We start from the raw sequence: 20,425 nt of genomic DNA on the forward strand, positions 1-20,425 counted from the left end.
TCGCTCCTGGCCTTGCCTCCTGCCCCGCGTCTCTCTCACTCGTCTCTCACCCTGCCTCCTGACCTCACTAGCCAATAAACTCCCCCCTGAGTCCTTGTCTCTGGCTTTGCTGTGAGCGGGGGAGGGACCCCAGACTGTGGCGCTTCCTGCCAGAAGGTACCCTTTTCCCAGTTTGTGTGAAGGCCACGTAAGAGCTAGAGGTGGTCCTGGAAACCTGGCTGCCAATATATTTGGACCTGTTTCTGGTGATGGAGCCACGCAGCCTAGGATGTAAATCTGAGGCCCCTGGAACCTGTTGCTCTGACTTTAGCCCCAAAGAACGGGAAGGAGGATGGATGCCCTGGACCGTCCCTGGGACGCGGCTCCAGCACCACCCTTCCAGGGAGGACAGGGCGAAGAAAGGGGGACAGGGAGGTGACGCCCGCAGCTGTGCCCGGAAGGGGGTGAGCGGGCTGTGGGTGCGGCTGGGAGGGAAAAGGGAGCAGAGAGAGGAGGGGAGAGGCGCACGGCCAGCCTCTCGGGCGTCTCCCCCTTCGGTGGGCCGGATGGAGTTGTATCGTCACTAGGTAGTGTGCGCAGGGGTGTAGCCTGCAATACATAAAGTAAACTCTAGAAACCTGGAGTTGAAAGCTGTGGCATCCCTTGGCGTGTCAGATGGCCCTTCCTCTGGGAGGGTCGTTGCTGCTGCTGCTGGGGGCTCAGTGGTTAGAACACGATCAGTTTCAACCCCCGCCTATCACGAGATGTCCAGCGGGTTGTCGGTCCCTTTGGCTGCACGGAGGGTCGGCGTGTTCCAGGAACCGTAGCTTGTCCTTGTCAGAATCACAGTGGTACTTTGGAGCTCGTGACTATCTCATCAGAGTTTGGGCTCCCACACGAGTCACCTTGGTTTTACCCATGCTGGCGACTTTGATTTCTTTCCCTGTCCATTCAGACGGGCTTGTGAGATCTTCTGCATGACCGTTCACTGCTGGAGAAACCCACTGTTGTTTATATTTGGAGACACTCACTGTGTACTTGCAATGGATCCTTTATAAAACTGTAAAGCGAGCACCCTTCCAGGGCTTACTCCGTCAGGGTCGTGCTATTGCACCTCTGCAGCCATGCAGGGATGTGCCTTTTTGTTACCCTGCTCTTTGCTACCCCAGTATCACGCTGGCCTCTCTTCTCAATGACAAACTCCTGTAAGGAGTCCATCTCGCTCCCCTTAGAGAAATGTTCCCACACATGGGTCTCGTCGCTGACTTCTAGCCAAATAGTATCTCCTCCGGGCAGGTGACGTGGCAGGTGGGAGCTTTATGGGGTCTGGGAAAGGGCGACGAGAACCGCCCAGTAAGGCAAACCTCCTCTGAGCAGTGATAGGATCCCCTAGCTGAGAAACCCGTATCTCGCCTCAGCTACATGAGCAGCTGTATAATCTGTGAAGTTCTCAGAACTGTGACTTCTAGGAGGGCATTTTTCATTGAAAACACACAGAGTATGAGCTTTCCTTGGATTGGGCACAATTATTTGGCCTCTTCACATGGTCAGGGTATGCAGAGGTCGGACAAGCTGTACTGGTTTTCCATCTGGAGATTGTACAGGCTGCTGATGCCCTCCCGCCGCCCCGCCAAAGGTGTCCCTGTGCTAATTCCCAGCACCTGTAAATACTGCCTTACAAGGCAAAAGGGACTTTGCAGATGCAAATCATGTTAAGGATTCTGAGATGGGAGGTTATCCTGGATCGTCTGGGTGAGTCCAGTGCAGCCATAAGGGTCCTCATAAGAGGGAGGAAGGCAGAGGGAGAAGGTGATGTGAGGACGAAGCAGAGAGGAGTGATGGGGCTACAAGCCAAGGAATGCCAGCTGCCTCTAGAAACTAAAGACGTCGAGGAAATGGATTTTCCCCCGAAGCCGTCAGAAGGAACACAGTTCTGCTGACCCTGATTTCGGACATCTGACGTCCAGAACTGTAAAAGAATACATTTGTATTGCAAGTCACCGAGGTCGTGGTGATTTGTCACAGCAGCAGTGGGAAACTGATACACTGATCTTGGACTCAGAGAGGGGCCAAGAGTGGTGGCTTGTTTGGATTTGGGGTCCCAGCAAAGGGCCCTTGGGAACCATGACACCAGCATAATCTAGGATTTCAGCAAAAGAGAAGGTAGCCGGGCCTATGGCTGGACTAGAGAGTGAAATTTCTAGCATAAGTTCATACAGCTGAACTCAGGACAGACGGTCAAAAAAATTTAGAGCCATATAGAAACTACCAGGTCAGTGAAGTTCAATATAACATTCTGCAAACATGCGACCGTTCTGTGTCTGCAGTATTAAACATGGCAGCCGCTATCCACGTGTGGCCGTTAGGAGCTTGAGATGTGGCTACATTTTTAACTTAATTTAAATGTAAATGATTTAAGTAGCCATCTGTGACTAGTGGCTACCATACTGGACAGTGCAGTTTTAGGTCAGCACCGTCTAATAGAAATATAATGTGAGCCACATTTGTCATTTGTATTTGAAAAACAGGAAACAGAAACAAGTGAAAATAATTTAATAATTCATGTATCTTAACCTGAATATTAAAAATATTATAATTTCACTATACAACCAATATAAAAGTATTGATGAGATCTTTTAAACCCTTGTTTTCATACTACTTTTTTGTACAAAGTCTTCAAAATCTGGTGTACACTCTACACTTAGAGCACATCTCACTTTGGACGGGCCACATTTCTGATGCTCAATGGCCACATGGGACTAGTGGCTACGGCCCTGGTCAGGACTAAGGATTAAGTCACGGATGGCCCAGGAGGTGAGATGATTTCCTCCAACTTCATTCCTCCTACAAGGGTTTTTTTGTCTTTGCTGCCCAGGTTTCCTCTGTGAGACCCGTAACATCTGACAGCAAGAAGGGAAGGAGGATATAACTTTTTTTCCCTACCAAGCTATTTTTGGATTTCTGTGGATAAGCATTTACTATGACTCTCAACATACAAATTGTGCTTCTGTGGGCGAATTAGATCCCCAGAAATGGAAACGAAGAAGCTGGTGGTGGGAGGAAAGAGAAGAGAAGAAATCGAGTTGATCTTCAGACACCCGTGGCAGCCACAGGAAAGAGCCGTGTGGCTGGAAACGATGAAATAGACATCGCAGAGGGTGGCCTTCCTCACACCGGGGGTCTCAGAGCTCTCAGGCTCTTTGTTAAAATGCAAGTACCAGCAACCCATGGGGTCTGAGTTTTGGGGTGAGATACAGGGGAGCTGGGAGACGGCCTTCTCAACTAGCTTCTTAAATGATCATTACACGGAAGTGTCAGTCACTGAATCAGATTTATGAAACTCCACAACAGGCCGAGAATTTGTAAAGGATCCCATATTGTCTTAGAGAATGAAAAATTCTTTGGTTCTAGGTCATCATTAGCCTCAGTATTCTGGGCTCAACAAAGATAAAGAATTAATGGATTTCAAAGGAGAAGTTCAACACATTCTTGGCTCATTTACAAAAAGGCTTGAAGATGGAGGGAAAGCTCCCAGGGCTGCAGGATTCCTTAACAGGGAATATGTTTTCTTTCTTCCTTCCTTCCTTCCTTCCTTCCTTCCTTCCTTTCTCTTTCTTTCTTTCTTTCTTTCTTTCTTTCTTTCTTTCTTTCTTTCTTTCTTTCTTTCTTTCTTTCTTTCTTTCTTTCTTTCTTTCTTTCTTTCTTTCTTTCTTTCTTTCTTTCTTTCTTTCTTTCTTTCTTTCTTTCTTTCTTTCTTTCTTTCTTTCTTTTCTTCCTTCCTTCCTTCTTTCCTTTCTTTCTTTCTTTCTTCTCTCAGTAAAAAAAAGTCCTTGTTTTTGTTTTTTTTGCTTGGTCATTGCTGGTACCCTCTCTAGAGTGACCATTGTTTCTACTGTTTTGTTTTCATTTTGGCAGTTCAAGGGTGGGCATTTTCTGCCAATGCAATAATGAACCACTGTTTTTGTTGATTCTCCATGAATTTGCAGCAGCAACTACTGCCTGGTTATCACAAGCAGGAAATCCACAGCTACTTGAAGTATGCAGACAAAGAATAAAACATGAGAAGAAAGGCTGAAGGCTAAATTGCTGGTGCTTCAAATTTCCAATTCCCTGAGAAATGCAGACAGGACTCCCTCCCCAGAGGCGAAAGGGGGCTGCGTACGCTCTGCTTTGTCAGCCAGCAGAGAATACGCAGCTTGGACCAAAGTCAGCCTCCTGCTACCTCTGAGGAAAAAGGTCCTCAACTTCTGAGCCTCCGAGGCTCTGCTGCCTCTCCAGGCCTTGTTAAAATGCAGACTTCCACTCCGAGAATGATGACTTCAGGGGCTCGGGGCCCTTGCTTGAGAACTCCCTCACCTGCTGCAGGAAGTCACTGCCATTTATCACTTGCTGAGCGCGTCCTGGATGCCAGACTCTATTCTAAGGGCTTTGTAGATACTGTCCAGTTTTATCCTCACAACAATCCCGTGAAGTCACTTGTCCCTCCTTGTTGTCAGATGCAGAAACCAAGGCTCAGGGAAATTTTGCCCGAAGTCACGTAACCGTAAGGGACAGTAACAGTTCGTCACTGTGTAAGTCTGGCTTCCAACCTTGTGCTTATGCGTAATCGGGCTAGCGGTTCCCTAGGTGTGGTCCCCAGTCCTCATCTGGGGACTTGGCAGGTCCTCAGGCTCCTCCCCGGAGGTGCTCAAGGGGACACTGGCGGCGGGTCCAGCAAGTCGGGGTTGAAGAAACCCTCCCCGTGATGCGGAGGCAGGTTCGGGTTTGAGAACCTGGACCAGGCTAAGCTGCCCGCTCTCCAGTGGTGAGGCAGGCGGCAGAAAATTCTCAGAAAATAATATTGGTTTTGCTCTAACACGACAGAGGATGATGATGGCAGAGAACCTGTGTGATTCCCAGGTGGCAGAGAACCATCACTCCCTCCAGGGGTCTGTTGACTCATCCAGAGGAAAGAGAACCAAGACACACGAGTTCCCATGTAGGCCACACTGTCATCTGGGCTGTGACCAGTGGTGGGTGAAGGACAGGCCCAGAAGCTGGGATGGGGAGAGGCTGAGGAAAAATCCCAAGGACCAGCAAGAGCAGAAAGCCTGAAGCAAAGCAACTTGGAGAAGCAAGAGGTCTACAGTGGCCCAGGAATCAAAGATGAGCAAAGAGGCAGGCGATGCGACCCCAGAGAAGATGTATTCTTAAACTGAGGCCTCAGATAAAGCCACTTATTCCCCTTCTTTTAGAGCAGAAATCAGTGACCGAGTTCCTGGGGCCTGCATTTATTTATTTATTTATTATTATTATTATTTTTTGCGGTATGCGGGCCTCTCACTGTTGTGGCCTCTTCCGTTGCGGAGCACAGGCTCTGGACGCGCAGGCCAAGCGGCCATGGCTCACGGGCTTAGTTGCTCCGCGGCATGTGGGATCTTCCCGGACCAGGGCACGAACCCGTGTCTCCTGCATTGGCAGGCGGATTCTCAACCACTGCGCCACCAGGGAAGCCCCTGCATTTATTAATAACGTGTGCCGTGAATGGAAAACAGTTGAAAATTGAGGCCCGAGGTAAGGCTGCGGTGTGCTTGATAGAGGCTTTTGGGCCATTGGCACAGACAAACGTGGAACTTCTTCAAGGTAGCACTTGCCTGGAAGGTGTTTTGTCCTGTTTTCTCCTATAGGTGCAAGGTATGCGGCATTTTGCCGAAAGCGTTTGTGGGAATTTTTCTAAATCTAGGCAATTTCCAAATTTCTTAGACCCGAGAAAAGGAGCACTTAGAAACAGAGACAGCAAGGGCAATGGAACGCTAGCTGATGAGATGTGAATTGTTGATCTAGACAGAGCTGTTGGGACTGAACTCTGTATAGTTACGGTCAGACTGAGAGGCCTCTGCAGCTGAGGGTCTCAGGCGATGGCCAGGCTCGCGTGCTCAGCGTGAACCAGGACGGAAAAGAAACGCCCAGGTTTACAAGAGGGAGAGAGGACAGGTGGCTGGCACGAGCGCCCATTAAGATTTCACCTTCATCTATTCGTAGGTGTGAAATCAGTGAGATTTGCAGGAGCCTCCCTTAGCTGCTGTCAGGGGTGGTATCTGCCTTGCGGGCAATGTCATGTCAGACCTGAAAAACTGTTCTCAGGGGATCTCCTCTGCTGTATATTGAAATTCATCTAATTATGATGTATTCCCCACTTTGGACAAACACTGAACGTAGGTAAGTTTGGATTTACCCAAAAGATAAACTAGGGAGCAATTATTTCTTGACTCATCAGCTTGCAAAACGTGTCACTGTCATATTTATTTTAATTCCAAGCCTTCCCCATGCATTTAAAATTAAGTCCACAACTGATGTTTGCCTGTAGCCTATATATTGCATGAAGTGAGGTATGTCAATACCTGTAGTGTGTATTTCATACTAGATTTTTGCTCCTTCTGGAAAGCGGTTGTTGCACCTATACAGGGATGGGTGCACCATGCGTCAGCAGTTCCCACGGGACTGCTGTGTCTTCTCTGGGATTCTGACACATGTATGACGTCAAGTCCTCTCGTCGTGTTTCCTCCATGTCAATCACAGCTATCAAGTGTCAAAGAAGAGCCCTTACCCTGAAGGTCTCCTAGTTTATGATCTTACATATCCTGTGCGTACGTGTGCACACGCATGCACATGTGAACACATGCAGACACACACTATCTAACCACATGGAGATTCTACCGGCATTACTCTTATAACTTGAGACGCCGACCTACTAGAGAATGGACTTGAGGACATGGGGAGGGGGAAGGGTAAGCTGTGACAAAGTGAGAGAGCGGCATGGACATATATACACTATCAAACGTAGAATAGATAGCTAGTGGGAAGCAACCGCGTAGCACAGGGAGATCAGCTCCGTGCTTTGTGACCACAGAGGGGTGGGATAGGGAGGGTGGGAGGGAGACGCAAGAGGGAGGAGATATGGGAACATATGTATACGTATAACTGATTCACTTTGTTATACAGCAGAAACGAACACACCATTTTTTTTTTTTTTTTTGTGGTACGCGGGCCTCTCACCGTTGTGGCCTCTCCCATTGCGGAGCGCAGGCTCCGGACGCGCAGGCTCAGCGGCCATGGCTCACGGGCCCAGCCGCTCTGCGGCATGTGGGATCTTCCCGGACCGGGGCACGAACCCATGTCCCCTGCATCGGCAGGCGGATTCTCAACCACTGCGCCACCAGGGAAGCCCCTAACACACCATTGTAAAGCAATTATACTCCAGTAAAGATGTTAAAAACAAACAAAAAAAGAAGTTACTGCAGCTTCCCCCATCAGGGTTAGTAATTAGGTGTGGTCTCTAGGGACATTCAATTTAATCCTAATTCAGTCATAAACATTGATGGAGCCAGTGTGAAAGCATCAAGATCAAGCAAAGCAAATGGGTCTATATGACCTGATGCCAGGAGGAGAGAAAGGAACAGGGGAGCGTTGACAGAGTAGGAAGTACAGCAGGGGCCGATTTTGGTTCCTGCTCAGTGAACCCACAGCCAGTAAAGGGAGCTGTGGGAACATAGGGAAACAGTACAGAATGGATACTAGATGATTCACTTTGATTCAGATTCTGTGTAACTCCAAATATCATTGAGTGTTAAGTAGATTATGATTCTTTTTTGAAACCTCGTGTTTCCTATCCAGATGGGAGAGAATTCATCCTCTCTAGTCTTTCCTACAAAGATCAACTAATATTTAAAAGAGCAACCTTGTAAATTTATTATAATAACAAAAGAGATTTCCAAAAAGATGAAAATAAAGATCTGCAGTGCCACCATTTAGAGGTAATCATGATTAACACCTAAATGTATACTATTTCAGAGTTTTTTGGTGTATACACATACATACATTTTAATAAAAACAAAATCCAATAGTGGGTACTCTTTCATAGCAGCTTCTTTGTCACTTAACAATATTCTTATGAGTATCTTTTTATGTTGCTTAATAATCTCCTACAACATCATTTAAAAGCACAGCAGATTGTACCTTTGTTTGGCTGAAAAACTGGCTGAATTCAGCCAATTCCCTATGATTGGACATATAGGCTGTTTCCCCCCAATTACCCATCACACCCTACATGGGAATGTCGAAAGAGCATCCCTGGCTCTTCGAATCCCATGTGCTTTTGCCTTAGAGCTAGCTGAGGAAGATGCAGAAGAAAAGGAAACGGCATTCTATTCACACGGTCTTACTAAGCCTGACCCATTCTGTAGTGTTATCTGGCTTGGGGAACGGCCTGATGCGTTCAGAGGAACGCTCGCGCAACTCAACTGCGGCTGATACCGTGCGTAATGTGTGGCCTGTGGTGGACAGCAAGTCTTGTCACCGCTCTGCTGAGAAGGACCTGCAACCCCAGAGGCGCTCAGCTTTCTCCTTAATACGTCACCAGCCACCACTGGTGTTTGAGCTTGAATTGACTTCACTTCTCATCGGTGCCGTTTCTTCCCCTTTTCTAATCACTTCTTTTCGATAGAAGCATTCCTGCAGTAGGTTTGTGGGTGGGTTAAAAAAAATTTTAATAACCCAAGAAGCCTCTGAATGTTAAGATTTTACTCTTTCCTGGCTTATGTACTTTACATAAGCATTTGTTTATGCCGCATTTGTGTATCGCTTTTCTGATCGTTTTATCGTATTTGAAATTTCCTGGCAATTCCCCAAGTTCGGCTTCTCAGCCCACCTGTGCAGTTATTAACTCCACAGCAAGAAAGCCAGAAAATGGCTGCGAGGCTGCCCAGCGTTCAGATAAGATAAACACCAGCCTTTCAAGCTGCTGAACTGAATTGCACTACCTCGGTTTGGGGGAACAATATCTCTTCTGTTTTAGTAAACTTATTAAAACCATTCACGGAGGAAAAGATAGTTCAGTTTTCTTAAACTTGGAGGACCAAGATATTTACTAGGGTTTGACGTGCTTTTTGTCTGTGGCCTGCATAAATAGCATCAGATGGTCACTTCTGAAGTGGGCTGGTAAACTTGCATTTAATCCATCATATGCAAATCCAATTATTTATTGCATCTTTATTCGGTGCCAGGCTCTCTCTGTCAGGTCTGCAGAGATAGAGAGGAGCGAGAAAGATTCCCCCTTCCTTCAGGGAGATCACAGTTTGAGGTGTCTGCCTTCAAGGAAGACTCACACGCGTACACACACTATATAGTATAATTTCAGCTGAGATAAGTAGGAATGTGATACTCCAGGAGGGTGCAGAGGGAGCATTTCACCAGGCTGGGGGCTGGAGGAAGGTTTCCCAGAGGAGGTGATCCTTGAGTTAGGTCTGGGCAGAAGAAAAGGGGGAACAGATATTCGAGGCTAAGGGGACCATCAGAACAACGTCATGTGAGTGAAAACACAGGGTGTGGTCGGACAGTGGCAAATGACTTAGGATAAAGCTGGTGCTAAAGGTGCATCCTCGCGGGGCAGGATGTGTCTAGAAAGAGGCTAGAGTCAAATGTGTGATGAACTTTGGTCACTAAAGAACTTAGACTTTGTTCTGTAGAGATGGGGGCTCTTGGAGTCTTTGGGGAAGAGGGGAGGCATGATCACATCGGTATTTGAGAAGACCATGCTGGCGGCAGTAGGGAGGGAGGGAAACCAGTTAGAAGCCACTTCCGTCGTCCAGGAGGGAGATGGGGAGACTTTATCCGGGGAGTAGAAGGAAGGAGGAGTGAAGGACAGCCCGGTATGTGTCCTTGCTTACTAAGCTGGCGGTACTTCCAAGCATACCACTATGCCAGTATGATTAGAAGAATGCATACCATACATTTGGGTTCAAGAACACTTATATGGGAGAAACACTGGAAAGATAAGCCAAAGACAGGAGATAGGACAGTAGATGCCAGCTAGAGGTATCAGCTTATGAAGACATCCATCTTTCTCGGGGGGTTATTATTCAGTTATCAGTTCAAGATGCTTTGAGGTCCTCCAAAACATTCTGTAAAATCAGGAACGCTTGCAGACCATCAGCATTTTATGCTATATTATATATAGCTTCTAACTGGCTTTCAAAGAACCTAAGGCAATTAGGAAAGTAGTTCTGTATTAAATTTCCCAGATTGCCCTGTTCCAACAGGTTGAATCCATTGGGGATGACCTCTACCCATCCCGTTTCCTTGGCAATTTATCCCTCTTTAATGCAACTTGGAAGAGTTGTCTTGTGAATCTCCAATCCCTTCAGACCATCATGAATGTCTTTGAAGGCAGAAACTATTTTTGGTTCACCTTCAGGCTCACCAAAGTGCTTGGCATGGAGTAGGGACTTAGTGAGGAAGGAAGGAAGGAAGGAAGGAAGGAAGGAAGGAAGGAAGGAAGGAAGGAAGGAAGGAAGTGGGAAGGAGAGTGACTGTAAGGTGAGGAGTTTGGTCCAGGCATGGCAGAGGGCAGGTAGAAAAAGTTAAATAGGGGCCAACTCATGAAGAGTTCACCGTGCTGGGGAAATACATCAATGCACCCGATTAATCAGAAATATTTCCAGTAAGTTGAAAAAGGAAAACTGACTAATCATTCTTTGGTAGGTTAGTTAAGAATTTTTAAATGTCCCGATTCAAAACAAAATTAGATCACTGGCCAGAAAAAGTTCTTAAATAATAATTTAGGGCTTCCCGGGCGGCGCAGTGGTTGGGAGTCCGCCTGCTGATGCAGGGGACGCGGGTTCGTGCCCCGGTCCGGGAGGATCCCACGTGCCGCGGAGCGGCTGGGCCCGTGAGCCGTGGCCGCTGGGCCTGCGCGTCCGGAGCCTGTGCTCCGCGACGGGAGAGGCCATGACAGTGAGAGGCCCGCGTACCGCAAAAAAAAAAAAAAAAAAAAAAATTAAATCGTAATAATAATTTAAAAAAACCCTCCTGGTCAAAAGGCACATTCATACATTTCATTGTTTGTTCTTTTGCTCATTCATTCCTTAGAAGCCAAGATTATGGCTCTGGCGCCAACAGCCTGTCCAGGTTGAAGCCATGGGCCCCTCGCCAGCTCTGTGACGGCACAAGGTCCTAACACTCTCTGTGCCTTGTTTTCTGCATCTGTAGAGTATTCATAATACTAACTCTTGAGGGCGGGGTAGGAAGTAAATGACTCACTGGGTGAAGAGCTCTTAGAACAGGGTGTGGTACCAGTGCTTAATATTGCATTAGCTATTTCACTCTGTGTGGGTGCTGTCCTCAGCACTCCCTGTGTATCAGCACAGTCAGTATCCTGGGAATAAAAAGGCGGAGACGACGGCACCCCATCCACAGGAAGTCTGTTGGGGAATGGCAAGTGGCAGTGACAATTAGAGGCCAACATGGCAGGTGCTGGAGTTGAGTTATGAGTCTCGCACTTCGGGGGGCAGAGAGGAGGGTGGGGAGGGAGGGCTGAGCTGAGTCTGGTCACCTGCACCTCACAGCCAAGTCCACCCTGCTTCTTCCAGCCTGCATGCCCTTAAGTTCCCCCATTTTCCTGCACAAACCTCCCTTGTCTGCATCCCTTAGAATGGCAAGGGGACCCCAATGCTTCTCGACTGTTCTGAAAGCACGACTGGGTGATTTCTCTCTAGTTTGCGTGAATGTGGAAATAGAGAAGCCGGTGTTTGTGGGTTGTGGGATTAAGGGTCTCCTCCCCCTTGGCTCCCCCGGGGTCGGGAAGGAGGCCCTGGGAAGGGGGACGAGAGCAGCTTCCGGGGAAGGTCAGTCAAAGGTCAGACCCAAGTTTTAGTTAAATACACAGAGGCATCTCGGGGCCTCAGTGAAGATGGGGAGGACAAGGAGGACAGGAGGGGGACAGGCCAGAGTGGGGTACGAATGGCAGAGGGTTGGGGTTGGTGAATTGGAGAAAGAGGAGCTAATACAGTGGGTTTCATGCTTCTGTTCAATATATGTGGAGACAAGATACCTAATGTCCCTATTGGCCATTGACGCAAAGGGAACGACCACAGTTCAACGGTGACATTTGGAAAGCTTCATTTTGTCCCGCCAGCGTATATCGAGGAGACCCCGCCACTAAAGGGACCACTGACGAGAAGCCTGGAAACACTGAATCTCCGTGGATTTGGGGAAAAAGCTACTGGTTCTTTCTGTCGCTCGTCATCTTTCACAAGGTGCCACCACTGACAGTAACAAGTTTCTCTTTGTAAACACCCATAGGCACATTTCATTGGATGTTCTCACTCCCCCGTAAGGCAGGCCCCGTGGGAAGGGCAGCGTGGTCGTTTTTATACAACACGTGATGATACGTGAGGTTCAGCTCGTCCACAGGTGAGGGGGGAAACCCAGACGCCGGCCTGGGTGTCCTGACCTCCGCCGCAAGCTCCTGTCCACCTCCCTCTGGGCCTCCGCCAGCCATCAGCCAGCCGGACACCTACCTCCTTTCCTTCTTCCGCAGAAAGAAAACTTGGGTAGGTCCACTTCACAGATGGGGTAGGAGAAGTTCAGAATGGACAGCCCTTTACTGAAGAGCGTGACGTCCAGGAACAGCTCCTCGATGCCCTCCCCTGAAGGGAAAGGCAAGACCAGTTTTCCTGTTAACACTGTGGGCTTTGCTGTGCAGCAAAGCGTTCAAAATTCATAAAAGCGTGAGCCAAAGGACCTTTCTTTTCCAGAAGTCTGCACTGTATGGGGAACAGTTTTCTCTCTTGGTAAAATGGCACTTGGGCAATGCTCCTGGGACAGGCCTGGGGATGCAACGCGGCCGTTTCACGAACTTCATCTGCTCGGAGCAAGTGGTTCACTTGCTCCCCTGGCCTGATGCCGTGGCCCCTGAATGTGGCGGCCGGGGGCCTGGCTTCCTCAGCTTCTCAGCTACGTAGTCCCAGGTGCCTCCCCCGAGAGCAGTGGGCGGTGGTCCAGCCTGTCTACCCTCCCGGCTGATGCCAGGCAGGCCTTGTCCCGTTGTCACACAGGAAGCTTCCGGCTGCCCTGCAGAGCTGGCTCCCGACTTTCTGCCTTTTTCTCCATCCCTCCCTTTTATGTTTCACTCACTCCTCCTTCCATGCCTCTTTCCTCTCTGTCTCTCCCTAAAGCATCCATGGAGCTGCCGGTATAGAGCCCAGAGGCTGTGCAGGATCTGGAAATATGAAGATGCATGAGAGATGTTCCCTCCACTTCTCTGGAGTGAGATCCCACATGCTCAGTTTATTAACTCCTTCTGTCCTGGTTTTGATGACTCTGTGTTAGAAAGGACATACACTAGCAGCTATAGCAATGTAATGACCAAGTGCAATGACACGACCACGTAAAAATAAACAATCAGAAAGCATTCTGGCTCATTGATTGGGGTGGAGGGCGAAGACATTCCATGCCTTTGCCTGTGTCAAGGTTTAAGAACTTATAAGAGCGATTTGGGGAGTGAAATAACGCAAAGATAAACCACGCTGCTGGTACTAGACCTGTTTGTGGCTGAGATAGAACTAAGCACAAGAGGTCTCTCTCAAGCAGACATCAACATTTAGGCTCAAAGTATTTTCTTTATTTTGCTGCATATACTGGTTCCGGATGCTTGTAATATCCAGATGAGTGCCTAGGGTCTGTTTGGTCCAAAAGCACAGCATTCAATGAGAGTTCTGCCCTATCTGGATATGACCCAGAGAGAGAAATGAAGACGAAAATGGAAGTAGAGTTAATTCCAGAGAGTCATGACGAACCGTGGTTTAGCCACAGCCACTGCAGTAAAAACACGAGCAGTTGGGTGTCTGGGCCACGAAGAGGTTGTGTAAGGTTTTATATCATGTCAATAATTGTTACTTACTCAGGATGATTCCAAATCTGATGTTGAGATTTGGTTTTAATTGCTTGGTACACTGGTCAACAGAAAAGCCAAAGTCTTGTAATGGGTCTGCCAAGAAGAAAACAACGGATTAGGTGTGAGGATACTGCATGTGCTGCAAGCTCATATACGAAATGTACAGCAATTCTTTTTTTTTTTTTAAATTATTATTATTTATTTATTTATTTTTAACATCTTTATTGGAGTATAATTGCTGTGTGTTAGTTTCTGCTTTATAACAAAGAGAATCAGCTATACGTATACATATATCCCCATATCTCCTCCCTCTTGCGTCTCCCTCCCCGCCACCCGCCCTATCCCACCCCTCTAGGTGGTCACAGAGCACCGAGCGGATCTCCCTGTGCTATGCGGCAGCTTCCCGCTTGCTAGCTATTTTACATTTGGTAGCGTATATGTGTCCACGCCGCTCTCTCACTTCGTCCCAGCTTCCCCTTCCCCCTCCCTGTGTCCTCAATACCTATTTTATTCCTTCCTTCCTGTATCCGAAATACTTTTTAAAGTGTACGAGCACGTATGACTTTGTACTTTGCTCTCTGACTCGTCGCACAACAATTAACCTCAACACAGAGCTCCTAAAGGCAAGAGCCAGTGTTTGTTTTGTTTGTATTGTTCTGCTTTCCATGTCCTTTTCCTTTCTGTTTCCCACTGGGCCCCAGAGAGGACTACTGATGTTAACTGAGAGTCTATGTTCTGTGAGTCACTGAACTGTGCACTTTATGAGTTATCGACTTAACTCTTCAGACTCCCCAGCGCCTAGCACAGAGCCTTGCAGTCGGACACATAGTACGCACCCCATAAATGCACACATGAGTGGATGAATGGGCCGTGTATTAAGCTACCTCAGCTTCAAATCCAGCCTTCAGGGCTCTGCTGTGTGAAGCTGGGGGCTCTCTTCGATCACGTTTCTCCTTTGCCTCCTGCTAGAGACGTGCCAGAAGTCACACTGGGGCTGAATGGGAGAAGGACTTGCTTCTTCTTCCATGCTTGCTGATGCTTGAGCATGTCACCCAGCGATGGCCTGTCACCCCGGTAGTGGCAATTTGTTCCAGCGTCCAGCTCTCCCTCTCTCTCTCTCTCTTTTTTTAAAAACTTTATACTACACTTTATTTATTTTGCCTTTTTTTTTTTTTTTTTTATTGGAGTTTTGCACCTTCTTGAAATCAGCTGAAGCTCAGCTCTGTTGGCTCCAAGCTTCTGTGATGATGGTACCTCGGAGGCCATCAGCCCTTCCCCAGCTGGCAGCATCCCAGCTCCTCAGGCCCTTCTTTCAAGCTTCCAGGTTCCAACAACCCTAACCTCTGTCCCCTGCTCATAGCCCTCTGCGGGGAGCTGCTTCCTCACTGCTTCCTTCTGTTTTTCTGGTTCTCTAACAACTGCTCAACCGACACGCTGTGTGAAATTTTCTCTGTTGAAATGACTGACAGGGTCTCTGAATTCCTGGCCAGACCTAGACTGATAGAATGAATGACACTCTTGAGAGATAAGCGTGATTGTCCTCATGTCACAGATGGGAAAACAAAATCTCAGAGAGGTGGTGCCGACTTACCTATAGGTTCAAGAACTAGAGAGTGGCAGAGTCAGGATTCAAACCCAGACTTAAAAACAAATAAATAAGAAGTTGCCACCCCGTGTATTGCACAGAGGCGCTCACAAAGTAGAGCCTCGAAGAGGTATGTTAAGTTTCTGATTAGTAAGATTGCCTGGAATATCTTGCATGCAGGCATATGGCATCTGGCAGTTCTGTTTCATAACTGCTTTCAATTTCAGCTTAGCTCACATTTGTCGATGGGAGTGTTCCAGACCGTTTAAGCACCCACATCGCTGATCTGGAAGACACAGGAGAGTCTGTGATTATCTGCCATGGAAGTGATCACTAGGCTACTCAGCCTTGCGAATCTAGTCTAGGTGCACTTTTGTTTGATGAAACTCCCTATGATCTGGTCACTAAGTTTCGGGGGGGGGGATAAGCCATTTTCTCTTATGCTTATTTGACTTCTCCATTGGCATCTTTGTGTCATCCCAGGGTTTCTTTCATCTTGGAAAATGGGAGCAGGGGGTCAGGAGACAGTTGTTTCTGCTACACATGTGGCCCTCGGTATTGAAAAAGAGGCCACAACTAAGACACGTTTAGGACCATGCATCCTCAAAACCGTGAGCAAATTTAAGTCGCGATCTGTGGAAGGTAAAAGAGGCTAACCGTGTGTTGCTTAGCTGATTCGCAGGTACAAAATTGCACTGTGCTTATCAATCTTTTAAATGTACGGAGGGAGAGAATCAACTAAGGGCGGGAGAAGGAAATAAAACATCTCCCTGGCACTGGAAAAATACTATTGCTAGGAAAATAATCTTCATAAGAAACAAAGTTAAAAAGGAAGCAGCAGGTTGCTTCTCTCTGAGGATATGAGTGTAAAACCAGAAAGATCGATTTCTGAAAAAGCGCTTAGGGCTTCGGTGCTCTTTTCTAGCAGTTATTTCAAGTTTATATTTGAGAGCAAATTTTATAGTTAAGAGTGAATTTTACATTTGAGAGTGAATATGCACTTTGCAGTTGTCGTGGGGAAAACGACATCCGTTCCTCCCATCCCCCCAATCCCACCCTCACACACTTATAGCCTTTCCTCTTCTGACTTGTATTTTCACTCTGGCACTTAGCATGTGCTATACCAGGGGTCCCCAACCCATGGGCTCTGGACCGATGGCGTCCACGGTCTGTTAGGAACCGGGGCTGCATGGCAGGAGGTGAGAGGTGGGCAAAAGCGAGTGAAGCTTCATCTGGCGCTCCCCATCGCCCCCCCTCGCTCCCATTACCGTGTGAACCGCCCCTACACCCCCACACCCCACACCCCCTGTCTGTGGAAAAACCGTCTTCCACGAAGCCGGTCCCTGGTGCCGAAAAGTTTCATCGGGGACCGCCGCTTTACACTACATTATATTTTCCTGTAAAGCTCTACTAGATGCTTCAAGGCGGGCTCCCCTGCTTCAGGGCCCAGCATAATACCTTAAGATTATATTAGGTTCCAAGTAGCGGTTTGTTGAATGAATAATAGAGGTTACCTATAGTCAACTTGTGCAGAACTTTAAAGCCAGATTTCTCAACCTTGTCCCTATTGACATTTTGGGTCGGAAATCTTTTTTGGGGGGTGGCTGTCCTGTGCAGCAACACCTCTACCCACTAGAAACCAGTAACATCCCAGCCCCAATTCCAGCCCAAATAGGTTACAGACATTGCCAAATATCCCCTGGGGGACAAACTCGCCTGGTGGAGAACCATTGCTTTAAAGAATTGCTTTCTCAATTGCCAGACAAATGCCTCAGAATCACCTACCAAAATTACAGACAGTGGGTTGCATTTTTCAAGGAGTTCACCTTACACAGTGTAAGAATTGATCGGGGGCAGGGTGGGGGGAATTTTCCTGGGACACTGGCCTCACGTAATTTTGACCACATATAAATTGGATTATCTGAATGTGGATCTTCTGAACGAATAAAATGGGAAAGTTAACGAGAGCTGGTGTTCCTGGGCTTCGAGGGCAGAGATAAATGTTTCTTCCAGACACTTCACTGTATCGCAGTGAACGGACTGAGGAAAGAGGCAAAGCTTCGTAGGAAAATATATGATCTGTTCATGGAAAATAGTTTTTCCTTTGCCTCTAAGCTATACCCCCTTTCTGTCTGTTCTGTCCTCATGGATGACTTCTGCCTAAGAGAGGCCAGCAGTTACAGCGGGTGAGGCCGATCCGCCGCAACCTGCCCTGCTGTCCACACACACCAGGGACAGGTGTGCCTGGAAGGCGGGCTCCTCGGAAGGGCTGACAGCACATCCCTCGGTGGGTGCGGAAGAGGCTGGGGAAGCAGCCAGCAGCATCTGCATTCCTGCTAAGGGCGCTCACATGCGTCCTGGAACTGTTTCATGCTCCTTCATGGGGCAGAGTAGCCTTAGACAAGTGGGTAAAAGGGTTAGCATGTGCAGGTCCTTTACACATCTCAGCTCCAGAGCCATTCTAGGGCCTTGAGTTCTGCTGGCCGCCTGTGCCCTCCCTGGCGGGGCTGGCCTCCGGCGGTTGTCCAGGAGAGGACGAGCTGGCCTGGGGCGTTTCTGGCCAGTGTCGGGCTCTCAGCTGGAATCAGGGGGAGGAAGACAAAACTCAGCCTCTGGAAGTGCGATTCCTCCCCGAGGATGGGGGGGCCGAGGGCCCGGGGGGGGGGCCAGGAGCCGGTGTGTCTCAGGCGAGCCACGCGTCCCGAGGTCCTCGAGTCCGTGGTTGTTGCTCTGTGCCTTGTGTCCACCCTCTGTGTTGCTGGTTTCACGGTTTGAAGGACAGAGGAGGGGGACCGTCTCTCATGCTGCGAGCCCCATTTTCCAATTGCATAGCTCTGCTTGAGGCTTTTTTAAAAAATTGTGTATTTTGAAATTATTATATTCTCACAGGAAGTTGCAGAAAGGTAGAAGTTTCAGGTATCCTTCACCCAGCTTCTCCGCCACGGTGACATCTTACGCATAGTACAGAATCAAAACAAAGAGATCAATGTTGGTACAACCCACAGGGCTCCTTCAGATTTTACTAGTTTTACTCAGACTCGTTCACGCGTGTGCACGTGCTCTTGGAGCTCTACTGCTTAGGTTTTAAATATGGTTGCAAAGTGGGTGAAGCATTGGCTTTCCTGCTCCCGTGGGGGGAGGAGGGTGGAATTCAGACAGCAGTGTCACCCTGAAAAGGAGCTGACACCCCTCCAGCCTCCCCTCCACTAGCCTTCCCCACGTTCACGTCCACGTCCATCAAAGGCTGTCCACGACCTTCCTGCTGTGTGAAGGTAGCCTCTCTCTCCCTCTCTTTCTCCCTCCCGCTCCTTCCCTCTTTCTCCGCGCTCCCCTCCAGCACCTAGGTGGGCTACGTGCCGAGATCCAGAGCACTGACTTTCTTCTAACGTCCCTTAACCCACGTGACTTTAGGAGCTGATATTGCTTTCTGCGTGTGCTGTTGGCAGAAAACGGGCTGCGCCGGGGAGTTCGATATTCCTCGGCATGTTTTATAGCACGTGTCCGATAGAGGCGTGGCTCGGGGAGGGTGGAGAAGGACAACAGAGACAGGGGAGGGCTTACTGTCAGCACGTTGCTCAGACGCACCGGTGAAGTCGACTCGAACGGTTTATGGAGAGAAGAAAAACGTGGGCAAACAGAATGTGAGCAAAGCTGGTCTGCTTCTGCTTGGTTAATAAAATAGCACTGGATATCTTCTTGTTCTTTAATAAAACCCGATATATTACAGTTCCTCAGAGAAGCAGAAACAATAGAATATAGAGAGATGCTATCTAGCTAGCTAGCTAGATATAGACACAGATATAACACATAGAGGATATTTATCATGTGTAAATCTCTTTGCCTATCGAGAGATTTATCTTAAGAAACCGGCTCATATAAGAGGGGCTGAGGGTGAGAAAAAGCCAACTTAGTTTTTAGAAGTATTATAGATGGGGCTGTCCTCGTCCCCGGGAAGCATAGAGAGTGAGCCAGAAACTCTGCCTGGGGAACCATCACTGATTCTAGAGGAAGAGGGCGTGACAGGATCTGACCTGTGCTTTCGTTGCCTGCGATCAGCTCTCTGCTTTCTGTCCAAATCCTGACCTCTCTGGGAAATGTTGCCTTGTTCCACCAGCTTCTTTCTCTCTGTCCCTATGAACTTAGATCTATGCCCGTTATTTAGCATAGGCTACCTAGTATTCATACTACATACACACTATCTTATATGATAATGTCCTGCCTCCTCAACCAAGGTCAGGACCAAGAGGGTGGAACTTTTCTCTTACATATTATTCTATTATATCCTCTTATATTTTTAAGTACTCTCCCCTTCTCATTGCGTCTGACCTCATGTGTCTCCAGTGCAGGTGCTAACTCAGAGTTGCAGGATAAATGGTTCGCGCTTTATTCTCTACCTTTTGAAACTGTTTACCTCTATCTGCAGCATGAAAATTTGGACAATTTCCAGTAAATGAGAGAGGGCTGGATCTCATATAGGAAAACCTTGTTTTTCTCTCTCCTGCCTTTTGTAACTTCACAGTCCAGCTCAACCACGCTCCTCCCCAGGATGCCCTGGAGCTTCCTGGTCTGTCCTTCCTAAGGCCTCTCATGCGTGGCTTGCTCTGTACATCTTCATTATACTTTATCATCATGAAGTGCGGGAACTCTTGCTGGTTTGTGTCTCGCGCAGGTGCGTAAGCTGTGGAGGTTAGGAATTCTGTCTTATTTATCCATCCTTAGATAACCAGCATCTAGTACTGGACACGCCCACGAATCTCAGCCGGTCGGACAAACAGATGAAAAGGAGAGACGGTCGGGCAGTTTGATGACACCAGGAGGGAAGCTCGGCTTTCACGTCCATCCGCGATGGGAGCCCGCGCTCACTTGGGAAGCCTGAGTTTTGAAGCCAGTGATTGATTTGCCCCACACTTGGAAGGCTCTTTGGAAAGGTGTTAGTACATATGAACTTTATCATCATAATAACCAGGGTATTTGCCTTGGCACTTAGGATGGAGTTTCTGAGTGTGGTTGAAAATCTAGTCCCAGGCCAAATATTAGCAGATGTACCTCTGCTATCTTTCAGAATTCTTTTGCAAATAAAACAAAATAAACAGATCTTGATTTTGACTTCTTCCTTTAGGTTGGGTGATTACCAGCTCTGCAAGCTTGTA

The 20,425-nt window shown here is 48.0% G+C and overlaps 1 protein-coding gene across 1 annotated transcript in view; it reads right to left on the reverse strand.

The window, feature by feature from the left end:
* LY86 (lymphocyte antigen 86) overlaps positions 1 to 20,425 on the reverse strand; it is a 55,492-nt gene that overhangs the window by 12,297 nt on the left and 22,770 nt on the right. The window contains exons 2-3 of the mRNA XM_059076735.2: positions 13,697 to 13,783; positions 12,315 to 12,443 (exon numbers count right to left, since the gene is read on the reverse strand). Coding sequence (XP_058932718.1) covers positions 12,315 to 12,443; positions 13,697 to 13,783 — 216 coding nt within the window. The remainder of the gene's footprint in view (positions 1 to 12,314; positions 12,444 to 13,696; positions 13,784 to 20,425) is intronic.

This window comes from Kogia breviceps, chromosome 10, assembly GCF_026419965.1.
Source record: "Kogia breviceps isolate mKogBre1 chromosome 10, mKogBre1 haplotype 1, whole genome shotgun sequence".
NCBI lineage: Eukaryota > Metazoa > Chordata > Mammalia > Artiodactyla > Physeteridae > Kogia > Kogia breviceps.